Source organism: Haemorhous mexicanus, chromosome Z (assembly GCF_027477595.1).
Source record: "Haemorhous mexicanus isolate bHaeMex1 chromosome Z, bHaeMex1.pri, whole genome shotgun sequence".
Taxonomy (NCBI): Eukaryota; Metazoa; Chordata; class Aves; order Passeriformes; family Fringillidae; genus Haemorhous; species Haemorhous mexicanus.
Genome location: NC_082381.1, coordinates 68,750,798 through 68,775,349, shown reverse-complemented (window position 1 = coordinate 68,775,349; position 24,552 = coordinate 68,750,798). Strand labels below are relative to the sequence as shown.

The following is a 24,552-nucleotide window of genomic DNA, read 5'->3' as shown; positions in this document are numbered from 1 at the left end:
CACTCAGGATGAGCTGCTCCATGATCTTCTCTGGCACTAAGGTTAGGCTGAACTGTAGTTCCCTAGATCCATCTTCTGAACCCTCTTGCAGATAGGTATTACAGTTGCCAATTTGTAGTCACCTCCCCCATCAGCCAGGACTGCTGGTAAATGAGTTGAAGTGTCTTCTTGGTGCCTTAAAATTATTTAAAGCTCTTTCAACCAGTTTCATCAGTAATCTTGGTGGATCCCATCTGGTCCCACTAGACTTGCAGCTAAGTGGTCTAGCAAGTATTAGCCATTTCTTCCTGAATTATAAGCACTTTATTTTGCTCCTCATCTCTGTCTTCCACTTCAGGGGACTTGGTACTCTAAGGAAAACTCATCTTACTGTTAAAAACTGAGACAAAGAAAGCATTAAGCTTTTTCTTTATCCTTTGTCACTATTTCCCTCTGCATGCAATAAAGGATGGAGATTCTCACTGGCCATTTTGTTGCTGATATATTTGCAAAAACATTTTTTGTGGTCTTTTTCACCAGTATTCAGGTCAAGTTCTAGCTGGGCTTTGGCCCTACTGGTTTTCTCCCTGCATAACCTCATAGCACCCTTGTAGTCCTGATGAGTTGCCTGTCCTTTCTTCCAGAGGTTATAAAATTTCTCTCTGCATGTTCCAACCAGAGCTCTCTGTTGAGCCAAGCTGACCTCCTTTCCCACTGACTCATCTTTCAGCACCTGGGTAGACCCTGATCCTGCACCTCTAGCTAGGATTTCCTTCTGCCTTCCTGGACTCTTCCATTGCCCTTAAGGACTACCTACTACAGGACTCTCTCAGCTAGTTTCCTAAACAGGCCCTAGTCTGCCTTCTGAAAGTCCAAGGTGGCAGAGCTGCTGACCCCTATCCTTACTTCACCAAGAATCAAAACCAACTTTTGTGATCACTTTGCTCAAGACAGCCTCCGAACATCACATCACTCATGCATTTTTCTCTGTTCACCAACAGTAGGCTCACACTGAAAGCTAAGACAACTTCTCAAGCTGCTGCGAATGTGGTTCAACAAGGCCTTGTTACCATGCTGCTTAGTTAAATGTACTCTATAAACAGTAACATTGATCATGGCTGTTTATGTTCACCTAACACCACTGCACTCATAAAAAAGACTTGGGAGTTTACAGTTCTGGTAACTTATGAATCGAGGTATGATGCATGATAACCAAATGTATTTCCTCAAAAGTTGCTGCTACCATCAGGAAGTTAAATGTAGCACACCTCTATTTTAAGCAGACCTTAAAAAGCAAAACAAAAAGGCAAGTTTATTAAAATTAGTTCTCAAGGTTTTACATATTTTATTGAAAAGAAATTATTTTCTGAGCAATGCAAATTGCAGCAGCTTACGAACTTCTTCTACTAAAAGAGCTTTCTTTAAAGAAATCTTTACCTAAATCCATATCTACTCAACACTCTCAGAACCAGATCCTCATTGCCCACAGTAATTTTGAAGACAGAATACAGAAACAGTGATAAAACATGACTGTTCAGTTAGCACAGACATAGTATTTTTAGATGAGGCTCTTTAAAGAAAGCTACAACACAGCCATTGGATGTTGCATTTACTCAATTTCAAAATTACATTAAGATCCTTTGAAAAGTTAATTCAGTTAATTTCTAAACAGTTAGCATTGCTTTAATGAATTCTAGTTCAAGAAATATTCCAATTACATATTCCATAAGTCAGTACACTAAAAACTAAAGTTCAGTAAAACTGATGAAACAAGCTTAAATTTATAACTAAAGCCATTTATATGTTGTATTAATGTATAACATGAATAAACCTCTTAGTGTACTCTACACTGAAGAGTTCACAGACAAATGCAACACTTTCACATTTACTTCAAGTCATCTTAAATAAATTCAATTTAAAAACACTTTCATGGTAGCATTCCATGTGTCACAAGCAATCACTTGTACTTGAAAATATGCATGAGTGAGATTTTTTCCTCTCCTCTCAAATTTAATGTTACATAAAATACCAACTAGTCCCCTTGAACATTTTGAATTAGAACAATACTGAGCAGCATGTGTAACTGAAGCCTAAGCCAGGTAAAATGAAACTAAATCAGGATTCTTTTAAAGAACGCATGTCTTCTGTTAAAAGTATTACAGGAAAAGATATCTACCATACTTAGCAGAACTTGTTCATATTTCAAAAAGAGCTTTGAAGGGACAGTCAGCCCTAACTAGGTCTGGGGTTGCTCTGCAGCACAGGCTAAGCAAATGCTCAAATCACAGCCACCAACTGTGTACTGTGCAAGAAGTTACAGGCTGGGAAGGAAGAACAATTTTAAGTTTGGTAGGTGCAAAAAAACCCCACTTTTCACTCCATTATAAACTATTTCCAAATTTATCAGTTTATCTAAAGAAAGACTAAATACTCTGTCTCAGTACCTGTACATGTGTAGACATTGAAGAACACTTCATAAATATTAAACTACTTTAAAGCTTAGTGTTCCTTCAGGTGTAATTCACATCATTAGACTTGCTGAATCTGAAGCTGCATTTAACATAATTTACCTGAAATTTAAGTAAGAAGAATACTACAAGTGTCATAATAAGGAAGTAGTTACATTAACTGCTTCCTCTAGAAGAAAAGTGCAAATGTATTAAATTATTTGTTTATACATCCTTGGCTTTACCTACAGTATTTTGCAGGAAAACAACATATAATTCCTAATAATACAATGAAAGCAAAGCCACAGATAATGGGATACACTTTCTTTACTAGGTGAGGTTCAGAGCTCTCACACGTAAACACTTTTCAGCATGGCAAAAATATCTGTGAAGCAACACTGTTCACTTGCACTATCTAGTTCTCCTGATTCACCTCTACTCCAGTAAGAAACGTTATGATACAGAGTTTTGATCTACTGCTCAGAGTTGTTGTAGCTTCTCTTACCAACAAGAGAGCCCATGGCATTCCTTCTTCAGCTGGCAGTGGCCATGGACTTAGAGAAAAGGGAAAGAAGATACTGGTGTGCACACCAGACAGATAAAATTGTTTGCAAAGTTGCACGTCTAGCAGAAAAAAAGGTATCACTAAGTCACTGCAACTTTCTCTAAATTTGAACAGCACTACACCCATGTTTCATGGGTTTGTGAATGAGGAATCTTCAAAAATAGAGGCATTGGTGACAATTTCATGCAGAAGATCCAGTAAAAACTGAAAATCTAATTATGGAAGGTTTATATCACATTTTACCATCTACCCTTCTAAAGACTTATAATTAGTGTTCACTGGTTTTACATTGTCTTATTGGATATTTTAAGGCCACTACCTTATTCTGGAATTATGACTTCTGCATAAAAGCACATAGCTGGACTGACATTACACCACACTACTTCTTTAAGAAGTTGGGGTTTTTTTAAAATTTAATTTGACTTCTTCAGGAATAAATTTCATCTCTAAAGGCAGATTATGTCCCCCAAGTATGCACAAAACACTTTCACCTCAGAATCACCATAGTATGTCCATAAATAATTCAGTGTGAAAAACCCAACTAACCCCTGCCCCCAAGATATCAAACAAGTGGCTAAGTAATGCCAAAGCCCCTTTGCTCTGCAACACTTGTCTCCAACTCTGAATTTTCTTTGTGCAGTTATGCTGCCTTCCTGTAACAAACAGGAGATTAATAAATAATAAGGGAAGCATTTTCTTTACATGGTGTAGCTGCATGTAAGATTCAATGCCATCTTTATATTTATGGATTCTTTTGATATTAAAGAGTAGCACCACTTATCTCTAACTGATAGAGCTGGCTATTCTAATAAACTTGAGATGGATGTTGGAATAGCTTCATGGGAAAGTATTTCTAAACTACTCAGCATTTTTGTAATACCAATTAACTACTGTAACTGCATTATACCTATTACACGAAATTCAATGCATATTTTATCAGGGAAAAAAAATTAAATTTTAACAATATCTCGAAAAGGAATTTCAAGGCATCCTTGTAATGCTCTTACATTCCCACAAAATGTAGATGAATCAACTTTCAAAATCACTATAATGACACACATTTACTGAACCAATTATCCAATCTAGAATGAAGGTTTATATCTTTTTGTAACGACCAACTTAAATAAAGCCTCCTCTTCAGGAAGCAGACCTGGTGCCAACACCCTAAATCGTGCAAACAAAACAAAACAAAACAAAACCATAAACAACAATATTAAATTGCAGCTGATGTAAAGTTAAGCCACATCCAGGACACCAGCAGCCACTAGCTGCCTTGAAAGCCAGTCTAATCCTTCATAAAGTCCTGTACCACTTCGGGCATCACAACCCTGAATATACCAGCTACGGCCGCAGCAGAGTTTGTGGAGACTCAACAGTTCTGTGATTTCTTCCACCGGAAGAGCACCTGCTACATCCTGCAAGAGAATCAGATACAAAGACTCAATTATTCTTCTGTATTATATTTGAAGCCATTTCATTGGCTTAAGACTGAAGCTACAGATCACATAACAGTTCTTCAAACACAAAAGACAAATCAAACAGTTAAGCATTTACTACTTGCTACCATAAAAAACCCCTGGTTGATCAATCTACTAAGCACAGTTAGGAGCAACATTTACTTGACCAGCATTACACATAAGGAAAATATCTGCTTTTTATGCTTTCCACATTAGCACTCCCTATCCACAGCAGAGGGTTCAGAAGCTTAGAATTTGATACACAAGCTGAAGAAAAGAGAGTAAAACCAAATCACAAATACCTGTTTATTAGCAAAGATCAAGAGCAAGGCATCCCGCAATTCCTTCTCTGTTAATAATTTTGCAAGTTCACTGTATGCTTCACTGACCCTGTCTCTGTGACTGCTATCAACAACAAACACCACCGCTATGAAAGAAGAAGAGAAATGTTTTACACACGTTCACATATAAACTGCAAAATTAACTTTCAACTTACACCATTCCTTTTTCTAGAAGCTTTCTATGTGAAGTTTCTCAGCATACAACTTCAATTTTACATCCAGGACAACTGAGAAATTCCTTAAATATTTCTGTATTTTAAACAGAAGTCTAGAATTCATCCTAAAACAGTGAAAAAAATCTCTAATTTTTTTTCCTAGTCTAATATAAAGGCCATGATATTTTAAATACTTAGGTCTAAAACCAGATTCACTATGCATGGATTAAGTATCTCAGTTTAAACTATTTCTTGATCCATTTATACTCCATTAACTCCCATATGGCTGTCTCAGTTTTCCTTAATGGGCTGTAATATTCACAGGTTCAGCCAAATCAGCACAGCTTGCTTCAACTACAGTCTACAGAATTCAAAAAAGATGGCCAAGGACCCAACATAGCAGCATTAGATTTTACTATCCACTAGAGAGTAACTAAGATGCCAGAAAGACTGGAGTGTCAAGGGGGCAGAGCTAGAGGACAGAATTTAAAATCAAGGGGTGATGAAAAAAAACCCCAACACCAAAACTAAAAATAATCTACTGCAGATATGTACCAGGGAAACTGCTTTGCTTTCTCTCCAACATGCAGTTCCAAGGCAGGCATGATTCCACGCTACTTAACACAGTATGATTTAAGAGGACAACAGAAATCCCAAAATACAACTTTAAAAAGTTTGAAAATATGAGCAATTTAAAATGTTAAATGTTTGCATTTAAGGCTGAAATAAGGCACAAAGCAGAGCACATGAGCTGATGTCTCTAATTCCTAAGTACTTTAGATACTTGTGAATGAATCAATCAAGAAGAACTTTTTTCTGAACTGGGAAAAACCTATGGAGGATTTACAAAACAACAACACAAATTTTTAAGTTCATCAGTGTTTTCAAACTCAATAATCTAGTCTACAATCAGATACTACACTGCATTAGCAAGTCAGAAGTTACAGAACTTGGTAGAATTTTTTAAGCTGCTATTTAAAGGCTCCTAAATGCTAAGTGTTTTCAAGTGCTATTTATATTTCATACCTGGCAAGTACTTCTTCTCACTATGCAGACTTTGGGACGCTGTACCTTGTCTGTTGTCAGCTAGAACCAATTTAACAGAGGTTCTAATTTTGTTTGGCTCCATGAACTGTCTGATGGATTTATGGAGCATGTACCTTTATCATGCAGTAGACATTTTGACCAACTGGATTAAAATTTATTAGCTCATGAATCTAACAGCTGTACTTTGCATTAGATGAACAACTTTCTACTGTCATAAATTACTTCTATTAATAATCTGTCTGGCTTTGAAACACAAGCTAGAAGACAAAATACAGTTTAAGAACTGTATCAGTATTACCTTGCGTATTGAGATAATAATGTTTCCACAAAGGCCTCAATTTGTGCTTTCCTCCTACATCCCAAATAGTAAACTTTAAATTCTTGTATTCTACTGTTTCAACGTTAAAACCTGGAATAAAAATATTTAAGTTTTACAGTTCTGCTCTGTATGAACATAAAATAACCAAAATTAGCAGATAAATCAAACATTCAGAAAAGTCATTACATATAAATTGTAGCTACTAACCTATTGTTGGAATTGGCTGCATGAATTCATCTTGCTTTAACTTAAACAAAATAGTTGTTTTGCCAGCTCCATCTAATCCTAAAGTAACAACCCGAATTTCCATCTTTGGTCCAATATGTACCCTGTTGTCCTGGAAGAAACAGAATATTTTGTATTAATAACAACAGCAAAATTTGGAAATTCAATCTAGAAAGCCCTTATGTTTAAAACATGTATTTTGTCACCATTTGTAAAATGACTAAATGGATGGGCCCCAAAAGTACAAGGCCCAATCATCAATCACTTCCAGCAGTAATAGAAACAAAAGTATCTAATAATGTCTGTAGTGAACTTCTACCTGACCTGAGTTACTACATGTCTTTCAGAAAGCCAGTTTCGTGACAGTATGTCTATATTTGATAAAATTTCAAATTCTTTCATCATTCTTGGCTGAGACCACTTGAGGAATTTTTTATGGCAAATAATTAGAGTTCTCTGACCAGAAAACGTTTTTTTCCACACTTTATTAATGCCTCCACCTAGAGAACTACTTCACTGCTGGAGGTTCCACAGCTTTACCTCTTCACCCTAAGCCTCTTCCAATCCTTTGCAACAGCAACGTTACTAGCACTAAGCAGTAATCTGAAATAGCAGAGAAAAGCAAACAAAATACCCCAAGTCTTGCTTGGAGACAAGAAACAAGAATCAACTTCCCTATTTGTAGTTTACACCAAGCTATTGTTGAGTATTGAATGAGATTACACAGGCAATGTGATCAAATGGCAAAGCATAAATTCTAAAATAAACACATAGGCTGAGATTAGTATATATTTCTGAAACACATTTTAAAGTACTTAGAACTGCTATCTTGATGAAACACCAGGGTTTCAATCGCCTAAACTATGTGGCAGTATATTTGTTTTCTTGCAAAATCCAGACAGCACTGTGTCTACTGTACATAGCCTCTTATTTCTTCTAATAGAAGAAATACTACTGAGTGCAAAAATGCTTCATCTCTTAGTAAAAGACCAACAGATTGCCAGTGTTACAGAACATTTAAACATCTACATCCCATGATGTGAGATATCTAACTATTTATCTTTCCATATACACACACAGGATCCATTATGTATCTGGATATATGGTCATCATGACAAGCAAATGCCTTCTCCTTTCTCATCAGAGGAAGCAGTATACTTTCAGAATAATTAATACAATTCAATGACCTTATGCTATCACAAATCTGGAAGAGAATAAAAACACCTTGAGAAACTGCTTCTTAAAACAAAAAAAAAAAATTAAAATATTATTATGCAACTACTGCAATGCAAAAGTAAGCAACATCATGACTATAAATGCAAAAGCCAGATCAAAAGTTCATCTCATCAAATATGCTGTCTGAAACTAGGCAAAGATGGACATGAAATAAGAGAATAAGAAATAAGGAAAGCACATAGTGATGATAACTGTCCTAAATAACTTCCCTATGCTTAAGAGCCTGCAGCTCATGAATTTCCTAAGCCAACTGAGAAGTTTCTTCAACCAGATCTTGATGCATTATTCACCTGCAAAATTGTATGCTTGCTGCTTGAAACCTAAATGGGCCCAGATGGTCCTTATTATAGAACTCCACAGACTACCTATTCAGTAGTAGGTAGTCTGTGGAGTAGTAGATTCAGTAGCTATTTATTTGAATCTGTGAAATGAACTTATATAAGCTCAACAGGTTCCGTACTAGTATTACACAAGGCAGATGCTCCACAACCAAAAGACTATTTGAGATCTGGAAAATAAAACACTGAGACTTAAATGTTTTTAATAAATTTTGTCTAAGTTCTAGACATTTGGAGTCAGAGCTGAAATTCAGTGACAACACTGCAACACAACATGATTATCAGAATGGGTTATCTCATTCTGGAAAAGAAAACTTGTGGGCAGATTTTTGACAAGGTGCAGAGAAAGAAAAAACAAAAAGAAGCATGCAGAAGGCTCTGAAGAGTCTAAAAAATGCCATGTCTCCAGCAGTCTTTTCACACTCAAACTTCAGTTCTGATTTTATCCAAAATTTCTGGCAGTGAATCTCCCCAATTCTTCTCTGCACCTGCAATGAAGAAGGAAAAGCAGCATCTCTGGATAGACCTGCTCAGTTCTCAGGTTTCTTGCAGGAGGCAGTACCCTGGCTATGGGCACAGCTTGTTGACAGTGAGCCAGTCTGACAATCCTCTCGCAGCTCCACGAGATGTACTAGTCATCTAGACAGCTCCCATGGCTGGAGGGCAGAGGCAGTAAAACTGAAATCATCAGGGAAATGAAGGAGATGAGTGATGCTGTCAAATTTAGCCATCCTGTTGCAGTTTGCCTTCTCTAAGGTTTAGAATGAAAACAGGGTGTTCTCAGCATGTTTGTATTCTCTCAGAAGGAATCAAAATGTGATAGATACCAAATTTTGATGGACACCATCATATCAAAATGTGATGGATACCAAGCAAAGCTGCTATTCAGAAAACTGAGCGTAGCACCTGAAACATGAGTAATAATGGACTATTCACAATCACAGCTAGAAATTGACATGAAAAAAGTCTCTCCTTGTCAATTGTATAAGCACCTTTAACTAAAATGTTGCTTAAAGAAATGAAAAATAAAATCCCTTTGTGTCTGTCTTTCTGGCAGGTGCACAACTTTAGGGCAAACTCAGAAACAGGTAACCATAGACTTCTGTTTAAGTAAAACTTGTTTTCTTAAATCTCAGTGCAGAAAGTGCAGAAGAAAAATCTACAACTGTGATGTCTTCACATTTTTATCCTTGGCCTCTTTCAAGAAATTTGGTGAGACAAAAGCCCTCTATACAGTTTACTTAATAGTATTTTAAAGTGCTTTCCCTCTGAGAGAACACTGCCTTCTCAGATAGTCTTGATGTTGGTGTTACTTGCCCATAGTTAGTTTAACATCATAATGAGAATTTATCTGTCAGCCTCAAGCACTGCTTCCTTAATAGTTTTCTCTCTCTCCAGCATGCACATACACATACTCATGATGACCAAATGCATTTCTTGTACATAATCTTCTACAGCCACTGCACTCATTTAACAGAAAACTATCTTTAAATAAGGATTATGCTCCTGGGCAAGGAGAATTCTCCAAATCCTCTCTTCAGAGTTTTGTATGTGGCATTTCCCTAGCTGGTTTAGAAAGAGGAAATGGCACTATGACTGTTTTCTTGTGTCATCAGTGAAACAAACAAACAAACAAAAAGGTAAAGTTTACTCCCTTTCAAGAATGAAAAGGACTTCTCCCTCCCCTCCTTAAACCTCCACAACTTTCATTTGATATTAAATGTTCCTCTGATCAGGTACTGTCTGAAATGCTTTTTTACACTTTTTAATGGATGCAGCCTTCAGCATATGCCAGCTTGTGAGGGAGACCTTTCCAGTAATATAACAGTTTACAGTTTTTATCTGAAGATTTTATTTCTGCCTGATATCTGTTGCCAGGTCCAGATAAGTACAACAAGCCTCACTGCAAGTCACAATACTGGCCATCAGCATAACAGTAATCTAAAAACACATTGTCAAGAAAGAGAACATTAAGCTTTATCAGATGTGAGGAAACAAAAAGTAAGAGGCTGAAGGAATTACTTTCACCATATTTTTTCATGGCTGATGCTGTTTTTGTGAAAAATTACACTTGCTTTAGCACCTTTGAAATTCAGAAACTAACCTTCAGAAGACTTCATAAAAATACAAATTGTTACAAGACAAAACCAAGTCTTCTGGGTCCCCCAAACCTATTTTAGGCCCCCTGTAATACCTGAGCTAGCTCCTATCATTCTCTTGCCCAACGCTCAGAAATTCACACCCAAAATTTTCCAAGTCTGATAAATAGCTCTGAAAGCCAAAGCCAGACATTCAAAATGCCCCTTTGACTCACAATTCTTCATCTGTGAAATATGACTACTGCTTCATTCATGGAATAATGAGGGTTTGCAAAAGAGGTTTCCTTGGCCCTACCAGCTCTGGTCTCTGCTGAATAGGAAAGAGACAGGCAGAAGTGAAAATGCTGCATTAACATGGAAATTCAAATATACTGAGGCTACAAAATCAATTATTTTGAAGAAATTTAATTTCTCAGGTCAGCAAGAACTGACACTGAATCTCTATGGAAGCATTTATTTCCTTACAGTAAATGCTTCAATATATACAGTTAAATTCTCATTTTTGTCTCAGCCACAATAGATCCTCTTCCTCTTTCAGCCACTGAGAACCAAAAAAAACCCATACATCAAAGTACTTCTTGTTCCTTGAGTTTCAAACTTATTTACTTTCCTACGAGGAAAGCATCACAAATAATAAACACCATATAAATACACCAAAATAGAAGTACCATTATCAAACTTTGAATAATTTCATGCCCTTCAATGAAAGTGGTACTGAAATTATATTGAAGCAATAAAACCCAAACCTACTTAGAAGATTAATCATGTATAAGCTAAGCTATTGAGTGAATACCAAGCAACTGTAAAACAAGTGACTGTTATATAAAATGAAAGAAATACATTTTTTAAACATTATAAACCACAAGTTATAATTGTAGTATTCCGTTTAAAATACGTGAGTAATCTCCAGGAAATAATCGGATAGGTTTCCAAAGAAAGGTGTTTCTAGAACTCACAAATACTATCCAACTTATTTAAAAGAAAACAGCTAAAGTTCAAACAAAGTTACTGATACAGTCAAAAGAACATTTCCTACCCTTATTACAGCAGCACAGTGGTTTGTTGCCCAAATAACAGATTGCACTCATCATGTGATAAGACAATGTGGCTCTAACTGATACTGAATTGCCTCAACTTGTTGCAACAAATTCAGCACAATATAATGTACATCTATTATTCCTGCTTTATTTTACATTAGATTTGGGACTTCATAAAGTGGATAACTGTACTTCCATGAGATTAAGAATACCTTTGTAAAAGTGACAGGTATGCTAGCATCCAGCTGTACATGATCTGCAAGTTCTGTAAACTGCTGCTGCTGTTTCTGTAATGTCTCTAGCAATCTTGTAATTTCCTCTTTGGCCAACACTACTCTGCAGTCATCCTAAACAGACAAAGAAAACAAAAACATGCCTTTCCTTTAGTAATCTACTTAAAAATACCCCAAATACAATATAAATATGATTGCTAGAAAGAAGGCATTTTAAATAGAAACATACTACTTCAAGAAATTAACATTTACAAAATAGATTTATTTAAAATTGCAACACAAATATGAATATTTTAACAGTTTTCCTTAACACTACTAGATACTAAGTAGTTCTGCAGGTTTATAAAAAAAAAAACCAACAAACTTTCTTGATGAGCCACCTAGGAGTAATATAAATTATAAGAAACAGTAACAACAATGTAACCTATAAAGAACATTTATGTTTTTCATATATCATTTAAACAGATGGAACAGAGCAACTATTTTGCAGCATACAGGAAATCACTTAATAGGAAAATATTAGTATCCCGCCACTCATGATTCAGAACATTTGTACAGTTAAACTTGACTACACAACCAAACAAAAACTCTAAACAAATCTGGTAAAAAGAATACAAATAACACATTCATGAAGTACCTTCTCACACTCAGTTTACTATTTGCTACACATACTATTTACTTTTCCTATCATTAAACTCAATGAATAAGAGACCAATGAGAAATTCACACACAGCCACTTTCTTCATACATTTAAGATGTTGAATTACCAATGTTACAAGTGCTACTGAAACCAATTTCATCCTAAAACGTATCTTCCTACCAGCTATGACAACTAGCTTCAAACATCTATACTTGTAATTGCAACTGTAAAATCTTTCCAATACATTCTGTAGGTTTTTTTTTTTAATTCAGTCTTGTCTTGCCTTCCCACTAGCCTCACAAATATCAGAAAGTACTCCAGAAAAATCATGCCACAGGGTTTCCAGTAACTGGAGGACTCTACACTTTTGTACTGATTATCTTTAGCTAACACTTCCTTGTAATGAATACTTAAATCTCATGTTAGACCATGACTGATTTAATCTTATAAGAAAATAATGCAGAATATCATCTCATCTCTTTTTTTATAGTCTAAAATTAAATTGTAATTCAATGTATTTTGCCATATGCTACAGCTCAATTGCCAACCTACCTGTTGCAAAGTCTTTTCACAGTGAAGGCAAGCTGTTGAAACCTGTGACAGGAGAATGGTCATATCTTCTTGCTGTTGCCTAAGCCAAATCAACTTCTCTCTCACATGAGCATCAACAACACTAAGAGCCATTTCTTCCTGACGACAAAGGGTTTCATGAAGATCAGAAAAATAGGCTCTGACACATGAGCGAGCATTCTCTGCAGTTCCTGGTACCTAGAGTGTTGCAGCAAGGAGACCCAAGAGTTTAAGGACACCAGTTGATTCCAGGAGCAAATTTTAAATTTTATTCCAGATTCTAATTTATTTTCACATCTGCTTGGCTGCATCACAGTTCATGTCCCAGTTAGGGCTGATAAGACTTCCTGAATAATACCAAAACTTCTAGAAGTTATTCCCATAACCACACAGCTCATTTGCATGTATAGACAGACACCTCACTAAAAATGACCAGGGAAAAAAGCCTCAATAGTATTATACTACCTGAGAACAAACACAATCTGTACACTAGAAGTCAAACAACTTTTTCCACTACCTCCATATTTTCATATAGCCTAAAAACATTGTAACACACAAGTTCCCATCTATCTGCTGACCTAAGCCTCAATACTGACTTGCTAGATAGAAGACCTTAAAACCTACGCATAATTTTCAAATAAAGTCCTTATCCCAGTTATTACAGAAAAGCCAATCATCTGTGCATGTGGGGGAAATAAAATTTTTTTAAGAGCATACATGTTCAGTATGGGCCATTCCAACGCCATCTTCAACTATTTGTTCTCCTCCTTCTATATGCTGAACAATTCCGACTAATTTTCTGGAATAATCAGAGATTTCTTCTGTGAAAGTTCTTATACAGTGAGCCATGTCTAAAATGGATGCACGAATCTGGTTCGCTTCTGGTTCCAAGACAGAATGCTATTAATTAAAAGCAACATATTAAACATCAATCATAATGATCTTCCTTAATAATCTCTTCTATTTTTCTAGATATTTAATATACATGTGCAAGTATATGGGCATATATTTACACACACATATAGTAAAGTCAAGTAAAAACTTAAAACCATTTTGCAATTTAAAAAAACAGCCAGGACTTACAGATTATGCTGAAACTAGCTCAGACATCTAGCAATTACACAAGTAAACAAAAACTTGCCTGTTTATCATAATTTATTATACAAAAAGAAGGATACTTAGATTGCACCAGTGATGTGATGTGTATGTAGTGTCTGCATTATGAAAACAGCTTTTAAAATGGTGGCCCAAATTCATTAAATGTTCAGAAAAGCAGCAGATAAAGGGACTATCCTTCATATATATATATTCACATTAGTAACTCATTGAGTTCTTAGAATCCTTTTTTCTTTATTTTACCACAGCAACTGTCTGACACAAAGGGAAAATTAAAGAATGGGATGAACAGATCAAGAATCTATCCTCCTTTCTTTTGTACAACTTTTTGTACTTTATTTGGATAAATAATTACGCAAGCCGCCCCATAGCATGACTAGAAGTTAACTACTAGCAGTACCTTATGACCTTGATGCTTCCCATATTCTTTGCAGACACAACACATGAGAGGACTTGCTTGACAGCCTTCTTCTAAACAAACAAACTCAATGGCATGTACTTGGTGTTGGGAGCACATTGTCTTCTCGTGAGGCTTATCAGCAAGAGGTACACGCCTGTGCTTCGCCAGAGTCTTAGTAGAATGAGTAAGCTGGGAGCAGTCTGCACACAGGTGAGTGGCACAAACAGTGCAATACACAGATGCAACATGGGCTTCATCTTCATCACAACGAATGATACTCTAACAACAAAAACCAGGCAAAACTAAAGTGGTTAACGTTTAATCCTAATAATGGAGGAAAAATCAGAAGACTTGTCAATTCAGGCTTTCTTTAAAAGTTATACACTAATAAATACTTGGACTACTTTGAAACTTGATTACAAGTTTTCAATAAACTTTTTGGAAACACAAATATTAAATGTTCAGTGATTTCATAAATCCAAGCTTCAGTGCAAGTTGTAAAGGTTTGGAGGACAAAATAAATCTGGCTCTGGGAACTTCCTTCAAAGTAGTTATTACAGAACAGAGAATTAGTTACAGAAAAACAAAACACCAACATTCAAATAAGGACTTAGGAAAGTTATCTACATCTGGAATGGTACTGCAAGATATGTTACACACTGCCTGTTAACACTGAAATGATAAAAGCAGCTACTTTTGGCAATGAAGTACTACATGATATAATAAAATGACTATAAAAGGCAACTACTGACAATAGCTGAAGTCTTTAGGAAGAAATCCTAAGGAGTTCCAGAAAACTGTGCTTATACGACTAAAACTAAAATATCGAAATGAGTATCCTTTTCTAAAAATCCTAAAGGCATAAAAGGAGGTGAAATAGCATGCATGTTTATTAATACCAGTTTATTTTCTGCTTTAGTCAAGTACAAATTAGCATTTAATTATGAACAATTAATTGAAGCCTTAATACTAGATACTGGAAGAAAAGAACAGTATTATTGGTGAAACTACATTTGGCAAAGAACTGATTTTCAATCTTTTTCACAATTAGAGATAATGTCTAGCAAATTAAACTATTAAACTTGTTTTAAACAAAAAAAAAAAAAAAAAAAAAAAAAAAGTTTAAAAGTACCTCTCCAGACAGACCAATGCCTTCTTCAGCTGTCCCATACTGCCCAGCAGGTCCATTCTGCAACCGTTCCAAGAGTTCCAATAAAGCAAAGTTCTTTTTCAATCCCCAGACACCAGAATCTCCTATTTTTGATGAAGAGTTAAATAAAGGGGAGGAAAGGAAGAAAAAACTCAAGCACGTATTATTTTGAGAAATTCCACAAACCACAGCTGAGCTTCGGACAAACATTAAGAGCACATCAACTACATTAATATTAACAAAGTGATATACAGCTAGCAGTTTTTCTGCAAGCTCACTCCATCTTCCTTCCTTTGATCATTGAGCTATTTAATATTTATGCAGATCTTCCCTATCAAAAGATGCCAAGATTATTAAAAATTTAGAGAAACATAGTAAAAATACTTGTAAAATAATCTGCAATACCTAACAACTAAAGAATACATGGAACACACAAACACTGTGTATTATAAAAATTATAGTTTTCAGAGGTATAGTGAACATTTCTACCCTACTAATGGAAGCCATGAAGAATTTCCTACTGAGAAACCTTATTCCCTGTATCACAAGATGCAACACCAATTGCAGATCTCATGCCAGCAAAATCTAAGTAAGAGTTAAAACAATATTCAGAAACAAAACCCAAGGTACTACACTACTTGATAAAATGGGGGATCACTCATACTCCCTAGAGAAAAGCAGAAATACATGTCTACTCCTGCATGATCCCTATTTTTGTCAAAGTTAACATAAAGCAATGAGATGAGAAGGAAAATCAGAACTGCCTCCCAGTAACTGCTGCTAAATGGTAACCATATAGGCCACATACCATATGAGAATCCTAGCAGCTGCTTCTTCAAGGAATTGCCATCCCTTGACTTTCTTCCAGTGTAACTGTCATAAATTTAATTACATTTTCTCTGTTGCAAAGAAAGGTGGCTCATGAGATCAAGCATCATCTTTGAGCATTGGATCATTACTTTTTAACCATAACAAAACCACAACATTGTTAACATTGGGAGGGTCCTCTTCATCACTTTGCCTAGGTCACCTATAGCTGGTTGCCCAGGACCACAACCAGGCATCTCTGGAAAATCTCCAAGGAGGGAGATGCCATTACCTCTCTGGGCAATGTGTGGCAGAGCCTGGTTACTCTTACAGTCAAAATTGCTTCCTTATATGCAAACAAAAATTCTGCATTTCAGTTTGTGCACATAAGCTATCTACATGAACTCAAGGAAACAATATTCCCATGTGTTTTCCCAGAGAGCCCAGACTACTTGAATTGTCCAGTTGTCCCATGTTGTTTCCTAACTCCTAAAGTATGCTGCTGCCCTGTGGCAGTCTCATGGGAGTATGTATGTGCCCTTCATCCTTCTGGAATTCAGTGTCATCTCACTGATCTTTTACAGACATGAAATTTTACTTCTTCAATATGGACTTTTATCAAACATTCCATAGATTGCAATTTATCACTGGAATGAAAGTGCAGTTCTAAATGACCAGACAGACAACAACTACACAGTTATGAGAAATACCCAATTGGTAACCACACTGCTTCATGTAGCTTCCACTTTAACTTCATGAAACTTTCTTCCCTGGTCCATCTTCCTCACAGTTTAGACTACAGACTGTAATACTCTATTTCAAATTTGGTGACTCAGAATTTATGTGCCTCACAGATTAATGGCAATAAATGGATGATACTGTTTTCCTATAGCTATAAATGAGAGCATTTTAAACTATTTTATGCTCCAACACTCTCAATGGGTATAAACAACACTGATAACCTGCTTTAAAAAAATATGTTTACCAGTAAAGCCCATGCATTTGCTGCTTGCAGAAATGGGCCTATGGAAGCACTAGTTAGTAACTAGTGCTAATTAGTGCTATCTAACTGAAGTTAGATATAAAGCAAGGTGTTTTAAAAAGTCCATGCTTTTAAAGTCAGGGACCTCTGCAGTTATCAGCCCCATGGTGGAAGCCTTCTCTGCTCCACAGAGGCATTACATTGCCAACACCCAATCTAAGATTAGTGCACTCCAGAAAATAAGCTGCAAACAAACAAACAACATATTTTGACTTTTATCACATATCTTGAAGGAGTTTACAGAAGGTATGTTCTGTCCCTCCAAAATTCCACTAAGCACCAGCAAAGTCATCTGCTTTGACATATTCTGACCTCAGAGCTTAGGCTGAGAACTCCTAGCAAGATCACTGTTTTTTCCATAACACAGAACAAGTCACCTCTTATTACCAGCAGAAGAAATACAGAGCACTAGAAACACTTTTAGAATTTAATTTACATCAAAACAGTTTCTAAACAGTCTGGATTTGCTAAATAGGTATCCAGACAGAGTAACTCAGAAAACAAAGCACTGGAAAGTGGCCACGTGGTTCCTTCTAGGGTGTTAAGCACTTTTCCACAGCAAACTAACAGTGCACAACCTTCAGCTTCTACATCATATAAAATAGTCACATTAACAACACAGCAATATAATGACTGCTGATACTAACATGCAGCTTCTATTTTGAGATTTGCCACTAATCCAGATAGCCATTAATAGCCCAGTATAAATGGATGTACATGTACCAAAAGGATAAACCTACTTAAGTAAGAGATTATAGTTCCTGGTCTTTAAGCAAACATTGTCTTAGCCTTTAGGCAAACACTGGGTAAGGCTGCAAGAGGAACAAGCTATTCAATCATTACAGAGTTTCTTACAAAAGTCGTTTCTTAGTGTTTAGTGTTTATTACAAAAATCCTAGAAACTGCTAAGTACTCTTCTCAGTTTACAACATTGTATGTGATTTTAATCATGTTAGTTCTGTTCATGTCTAGCAGCGAAGAGAAAGTCAAAACAAAACTAATTTACTGAATTGTAAACAAGAAGATCAGAAAACATAAGTGAGTAGCTATTATGTAGTTATTTTTTTGTCCATAACTCTAAGATGTCATGAGAAACAAAGATACATCACTCTTACATTCTTTCTATTATGTATCATGAGACTTGATAATACAAGTAATTGTATAATACCTTGGTCACAGCTAAAAAACAAGTGAAGCTTACATGCTAACTTTTAATTTACTGAAACAGAATTTATAACCAGCAAGCACCCTATAAAACACAGAATCACGGAATAATCTTGAGCTAGAAGAGACCCACAAAGATCACTGAGTCCAACTCCGGGCCCTGCACAGGCCATCCTCAATGACCGCACTGCTGGCCCGAGAGCATCTTCCAAACACTTCCTGAACCCTGGCAGACTTGGCTCTGTGACCACTTCCCTGGGGAGCTTCTTCCAGTGCCCAACCACCCTCTGGGTGCAAAACCTTTTTTTTAATATCCAACCTAAACTCCCCGATACAATTTCAGGCAATTCCCTTAGGTCCTGTCACTGCTCACAAGAGATAAGAGATCAGTGCCTGCGCCTCCTCTTCCCCTCACGAGGAAGTTGTGACTGCAGTGAGGTCTCCCCTCAGTCTCCTCCAGTCTGAACAGACCAAGTGACTTCAGCCACTCCTCATATGGCTTCTCCTCAAGGCCCTTCACCACCTCCATGCCCTCACTGGACACTCTCCAGTACTGTCCTTCTTACACTGTGGCACCCAAAACTGCCCCCAGCACTCGAGGTGAGGCTGCCCCAGTGCAGAGCAGAGCAGAGCAATCCCCTCCCTTGCCCAGCTGGTGATGCTGTCCCTGACGCCCACAGGACATGGGTGGCCCTCCTGGCTGCCAGGGCACTGCTGGCTCATGTTCAACTTGCCATGGACCAGAACCCCAGAGCCCTTTCCATGGCCCTGCTCTCCAGCCTCTCATTCCCCAGTCTGTCTGTACATCCAGGGCTGCCCCACACCAGGTGCAGAACCCAGCTCCTTCCCTTACTCTTGAACTTCATGGGGTTGGTGACTGCCCAGCCCTCCCTGCAGGGCCTCCTGGCCAGAGTCAATAGTCCCAGTTTTGTATCATCTGTGAACTTTGTATCCCTCCCAGTCCTGCACCCAATCATTTCTGGAGATGTTGAAGAGCTCAGAGCTAAGGTGGAACCCCCCTAGTGACAAGTCACCACCCTCATGTCATCCCATTCACTGCCTGCCCCATTCCCCTTGTGCCTGACCCATGAACCAGATGCTCTCCCATCACATGATGTGGTTGTTAATCCAGCTGTGTGCCAGACATTTTGTCCAGCAGGACACTGTGAGAGACAGAACCAAAACTTTGCTGAAATACAAAAAGACCACATCAACTGGCTTCCCCTGATCAGCTAGGTGGATTACCTTGTTATAAGCATGCATTCTCATTAAAAAGTCATGTCTCATTTCACTGGCATCTATCATAAAGTTTACATATTTGCACAAATGGGACTTTGCTCCTTTTTACTTTAAATCTATCTATAAAAATTTTAGGTACCTGACCTACACATTTTCAACACAACTGACCAAGTGTTTATTTTATATTTGAAATCATTAAACAATGAGTTCTGTAAATACATACATTTACTCTCTTGAACTTCATCTCAAATTGTGCTTTGAGATCACAAATGTGAGAGTCTAGTCATCTCCTCCTTGTGCCTACAAACAATATTTGTGCCCATCAGAAAAATCATTACACATTCTGACTGTCATCTCAAAAGAAGAGTAAGACATGAATAGCAGGAAATGTGTCAGCCAGGAATGAGAAAGTGACAGACTGAAGATACTGACTCCAGCTAACAATACAAACGTCAATTTCAGAAGCATGAAGCTTGAATGCAAAAGTATTATAAATAATGAAAAGGATAAAGGAACAACTTTTGTCTAAATGTTTAAAAGCATTTTTTTGCACAGCATTTTTAAGCTTCAGCGTGGCACTCAAACTAGCAAAGGCATGTGTAAATGTAAGCAACACCAATCAGCTGGATTCCATGAAGGATGCCATCACCTCCATATCTCTGTGAACAAGTTTTAAGGATAGAAAACAATTTCAGCTCTGCAGTAATGGTAGATAGAGAGAAACTCCAAAGCTGTAACATCAGTGCATTTTCCCTAAAAATACCCTGGCCCGCATATTAATTTTAAAAAAACCCAGAACCCAGCAGAAACAAACAAACAAACAAAAAATCCCCCAACAAACAAACAAAAAAACCCACCAGCCAAAAATAACCAGTAAGAGACAGGAAGAGAGAAAACAATTTCAAAGAAAAGGATTCACCTTTTCTCCCAAATCAACATTTGGAAAATCTTTGAGAGAAGCCTCTTTTTCCATGGACACAAGTTTTTGGATTTTCCCTCATATAAACTGTCTGAATCAACACTCTCCAGAATATATGATTTCTAAAGTTTGAAAATCAAACAAGCTTTTCCATTGCACCTTTTTGGTAAAAAAAAAAAGAGTTAAACCAATTGAAGACAACAGTTCACACACCTTCAACATGTACATACTCATTAAGTCACAGGCAACTTCATTAAAGAATTCTTTAAAAACCCAACAAAAATCAATGTTTTGTCTATTCTGCAATGCAGAATGGTTTGGGCAAGATTTAGTCCTATTTGTTCATTACAAAATGTTTTCTCTTGTAACAGGATTCTGTGAACTATTAGAAAATTTTGCTAAGCATGTAAACAATGTTTCAATTTTCAGTTGCAGAACACATATTTACAAAAATCCTGATTCACAAAGTACTTCTAGCCCTGCCTTCACATACAGTTATTTAAATATATATTTATATTTATATATATAAATATATTTATATATTATATTATATATATATTATATATATAATATATTTATATATTATATTATATATATTATATATTTATATATTATTTATATATATTATATATTTATATATATAAATATATATTTATATTTATATTTATATATATATTTATATTTAAATATATTTAAACCAAGTCCAGTTCAAAAAAAAATACAGCTACATCTACCCATATACAGATCCCCCCCATATTTATTTCAAAAAGCTCCCAAGATTACTAGGAAAACTTGGATGAATATAGTCTTAAGTGCTTTAGTAATAGGAGCAATGGAAAAAAAGTACCATAGGTTACTTTAGCCCAACTAGAAGTCTCCATAAAATCCATAGTTACCTGTGTTCAGCACAGGTAGCTTTATGTCCTAATTTTACAGCTGTTTTTTCAACAGAATTTTCTCTTGGCAGTGGTCCTATAATCAAGATTTAGACACAAAACAGCTCTCTGAACCTTGAGAACAATATTTCATTAAATTCATTAAATTGTAGAACTGCTATAGGATGAACATGGAGCTTGCTTTCTCATATCCTCAGAGGGGAGGGAAGTATGAAAAGTTCCCCTGGGCCCTGAGTTGTCCCTCTCTGCTCCTAAGCCCTAGAACAAAACAAAACTACAAGTGCAGCAAATTTAACCAATACCAGCTACTAGGTGATTAGAGAAAGGTAGCAAATATATAGATATCTCAGAGAGGGGCCATGAGCTGCACTCCACAAAACTTCTTAGTTTTATATCCTAGAACCAGTAATATGTCTCAAGGGTGTTGGATATGGAAAGACTAAAGTGCTATGACTGCCCCCTCCCTCAGATCACTAAGTAAAACTTTTATTCACAGAAGTATTTTTATTTTCAAGCTGTTTGGCTAAGATTTTCTACCCATTATTTTTGTGAGCAACTGTTGAGCACAGAGCATCCTTCTTCCTTCTTGTGTTTGACAGCAGGATGCAACTCTATTTATCAACTCCTCAATATATAAGGATCCTAAAGCTTTTCATCCTTCTTCCTAACTGTAGGGGACTTGGAGATTTAATAACATTTCATGCCATTTCATTAAAAAACTTGTGAGAAAGATTTAAAAAAAAAATCTGCAAATGCTTTTGTAAAGCTTGATTTTTATCAAACATGAAACACACCGAAAAAATATGATAGGATTCTTTCAGATGCCTGGGAAAAATTGCATAATGAAAACTAAGAAGCAACAAGTTCCCCATCACAAGAGAAAAAGCAGTGGTCTTGGACAAAAATATTTCATAACAACAGCACCAAATGTTGTGGTCCAAGATTCTCCCTCTAAAAGCATAGTTTAAGAAATCTTGTGCAGCTGCACAGTCATAGATAAGAAGCCAAACAAACCATTACTCTTAACCACTCTACTAGACTAGCAATCAAACCATTACTCTTAACTACTCTGCTAGACTAGCAATGATTCTCACACTTCACCATTTCCCTCGCCCAAAAAACAAACCCCTCCTTCATACAAGACTGATATTTCTTTTCCTGATTTCTATTTTCACAAAAACATCCTGCAGAGTTCCTTAATGTTCCTAGCAGATTCTTCAAAGTCAAGTGAATTTGATACTTAAACATTTCTTTCATGGTTGATGAGAGTAGAGATGTCCTTTTCTAAAGATTCTCTTTTCAACAGGCTCCTTTTTCCTCCAGTGCTATTCAAAACTGCTGGAGCCAGTTCTATTAACAAGTTCTTTTTGTTACAGCTTCCTCTGATAACTTGTCCTCTATAACTCCATGTGGACTAGGTAATTCTTATTCCGAAGAAATTATATGCATGTGTCATCTTTTGCCTAAAATAAACTCTCACTGTAAGAAAAAAATCTTTATCTTATCCTTTCAAATACCATGTGCAGGCATTCTTAGAGCAGGGGAATTTCTGTTGGTAGCCTGCCACTACCAATAGTGGACGTATAGAAGTCACTAACATTGTAAAAACCAGGCTTGTTATCACTTATCCTTCCCTCTATATCACTTCATCATGAATTCAGGCAAATGTTTGTCCAAAATTTACCTACTCAATTACATGGATTTAATGTTTAGGACAATCAGAAACTAGTACTCATACTTCAGGAACTCTTACACAGAACAATTAATCAGAGTGTTTAATTGTTCTGTGTAAGAGTCCCTTTGTAAATACAGGTGTTCAAGAAGGTACGTCCAGGTATAAAGCATGCAAGCCCAGGTTCAATAACATAAAGGCAAAATCTTCTCTTTCTTTTCCTTACTGCACATTCATTACTTGGAAATACCGTCACTAAGTGGAGCACTAAGAATCTATGTCAAGCATTATCTTCTAGATATCCTTGACTGTAAGGTTTCAAGAATGTCAAACTTCTATTTTCTTACCGAGTTCAGTAACTTGTCGATCAAAAGGACAACGAACTGCTCTACCATGAAGGGGAAGCCGGGTAAGACAGTCATGGCAGACAGTATGGCCACACAAAAGCAGCCGGGGAACTTTGTCCCCTTGCAGAGAAAACACATCTTCACAGACCCCACACTCAAGAACCTGTAAGTTAAAAAAGACCATTTATGGTTTTAAGCTAATTAAAAAAGAAAACTTCACACAGGAAGCTATACGGCAATTTATTTTACAGATGTTCATGCAATCACAGTACATAAGCTGAGTCAGTAATTTTGCTTCATATGGACACATAACGATCATACTATCGATTTTTAAAAAGTAAATTAATAATTAGACACAAACAGAACATTTTAACTCCTCAGCATCCTGCCTAACCACCACTAATTCCTACCCGCTTCATTTAACACACTGCCACAAGACAGGCCTACTGGTCAAGAGGCACAACCAGAAGAAATATCCTCGCAGGAAAAGGAAGCGGCCAGCAAGACCGTGCCAGGGCAGAGTGTTGGCCGGTGGAGTTTCCCCTCGCAGCTGATGCTCATAAAGAGATCAGTCATACCAAGTGAGCCAACTAGCAAGCACCGAGCTAGTGCGAGCAAACAGCTACGGGCCAGAACATCTCAAGCTATAAACAAAAAGCAAAACTGAGGGTCACACAGAAAGCAAAAAAAAAAAAAACCACCAAAACCAATCCATAAGCTCGGCACCCTAGGGGGCACATCCTGTATCACAGGCCTCCCGCGCAGTGTCCTGGGCGGGCACAGTGCGCCCTGCCACAGGAGCTGGGCCGAGCCGCCGCCTCACCTTCACCGCAGAGCCCGCAGAGCCGCGACCGCCACCGCCAGGCCCGCGGCCAGTCTCCGGCACGGCCTTGTTTACAGCCAGGGCCGCCATCTCGGGGAGGGCAGAGCGGAGCGGCCCCGCAGGAAGGAAAGGAAAGCTGCCGCCGCTTCAGGCACCACCCCGGCGGGCGCAGGCGCCGCCTGGCAGAACTCAAACCTATAGAAATACAAAACTACGATTCCCAGTGTGCCCCACAGGAGATCTGGGAGGCGGAGAAGGCTGCAGTGCCGCACACGGGTCGCCCGGGGAA

The 24,552-nt window shown here is 37.1% G+C and overlaps 1 protein-coding gene across 1 annotated transcript; it reads right to left on the bottom strand.

The window, feature by feature from the left end:
* Window positions 1–1,300: 1,300 nt before the first annotated feature.
* On the bottom strand, window positions 1,301–24,422 carry TRIM23 (tripartite motif containing 23). Its single transcript, XM_059836677.1, has 11 exons — window positions 24,264–24,422; window positions 23,441–23,603; window positions 15,337–15,458; window positions 14,205–14,483; window positions 13,406–13,588; window positions 12,671–12,886; window positions 11,458–11,592; window positions 6,518–6,647; window positions 6,290–6,400; window positions 4,751–4,875; window positions 1,301–4,406 (listed from the first exon to the last, which is right to left on the bottom strand). Exons 1-11 carry the CDS (start codon window positions 24,351–24,353, stop codon window positions 4,227–4,229), a joined length of 1,734 nt encoding a protein of 577 aa, XP_059692660.1. The 5' UTR covers window positions 24,354–24,422; the 3' UTR covers window positions 1,301–4,226.
* Between the last annotated feature and the right edge of the window lie 130 nt (window positions 24,423–24,552).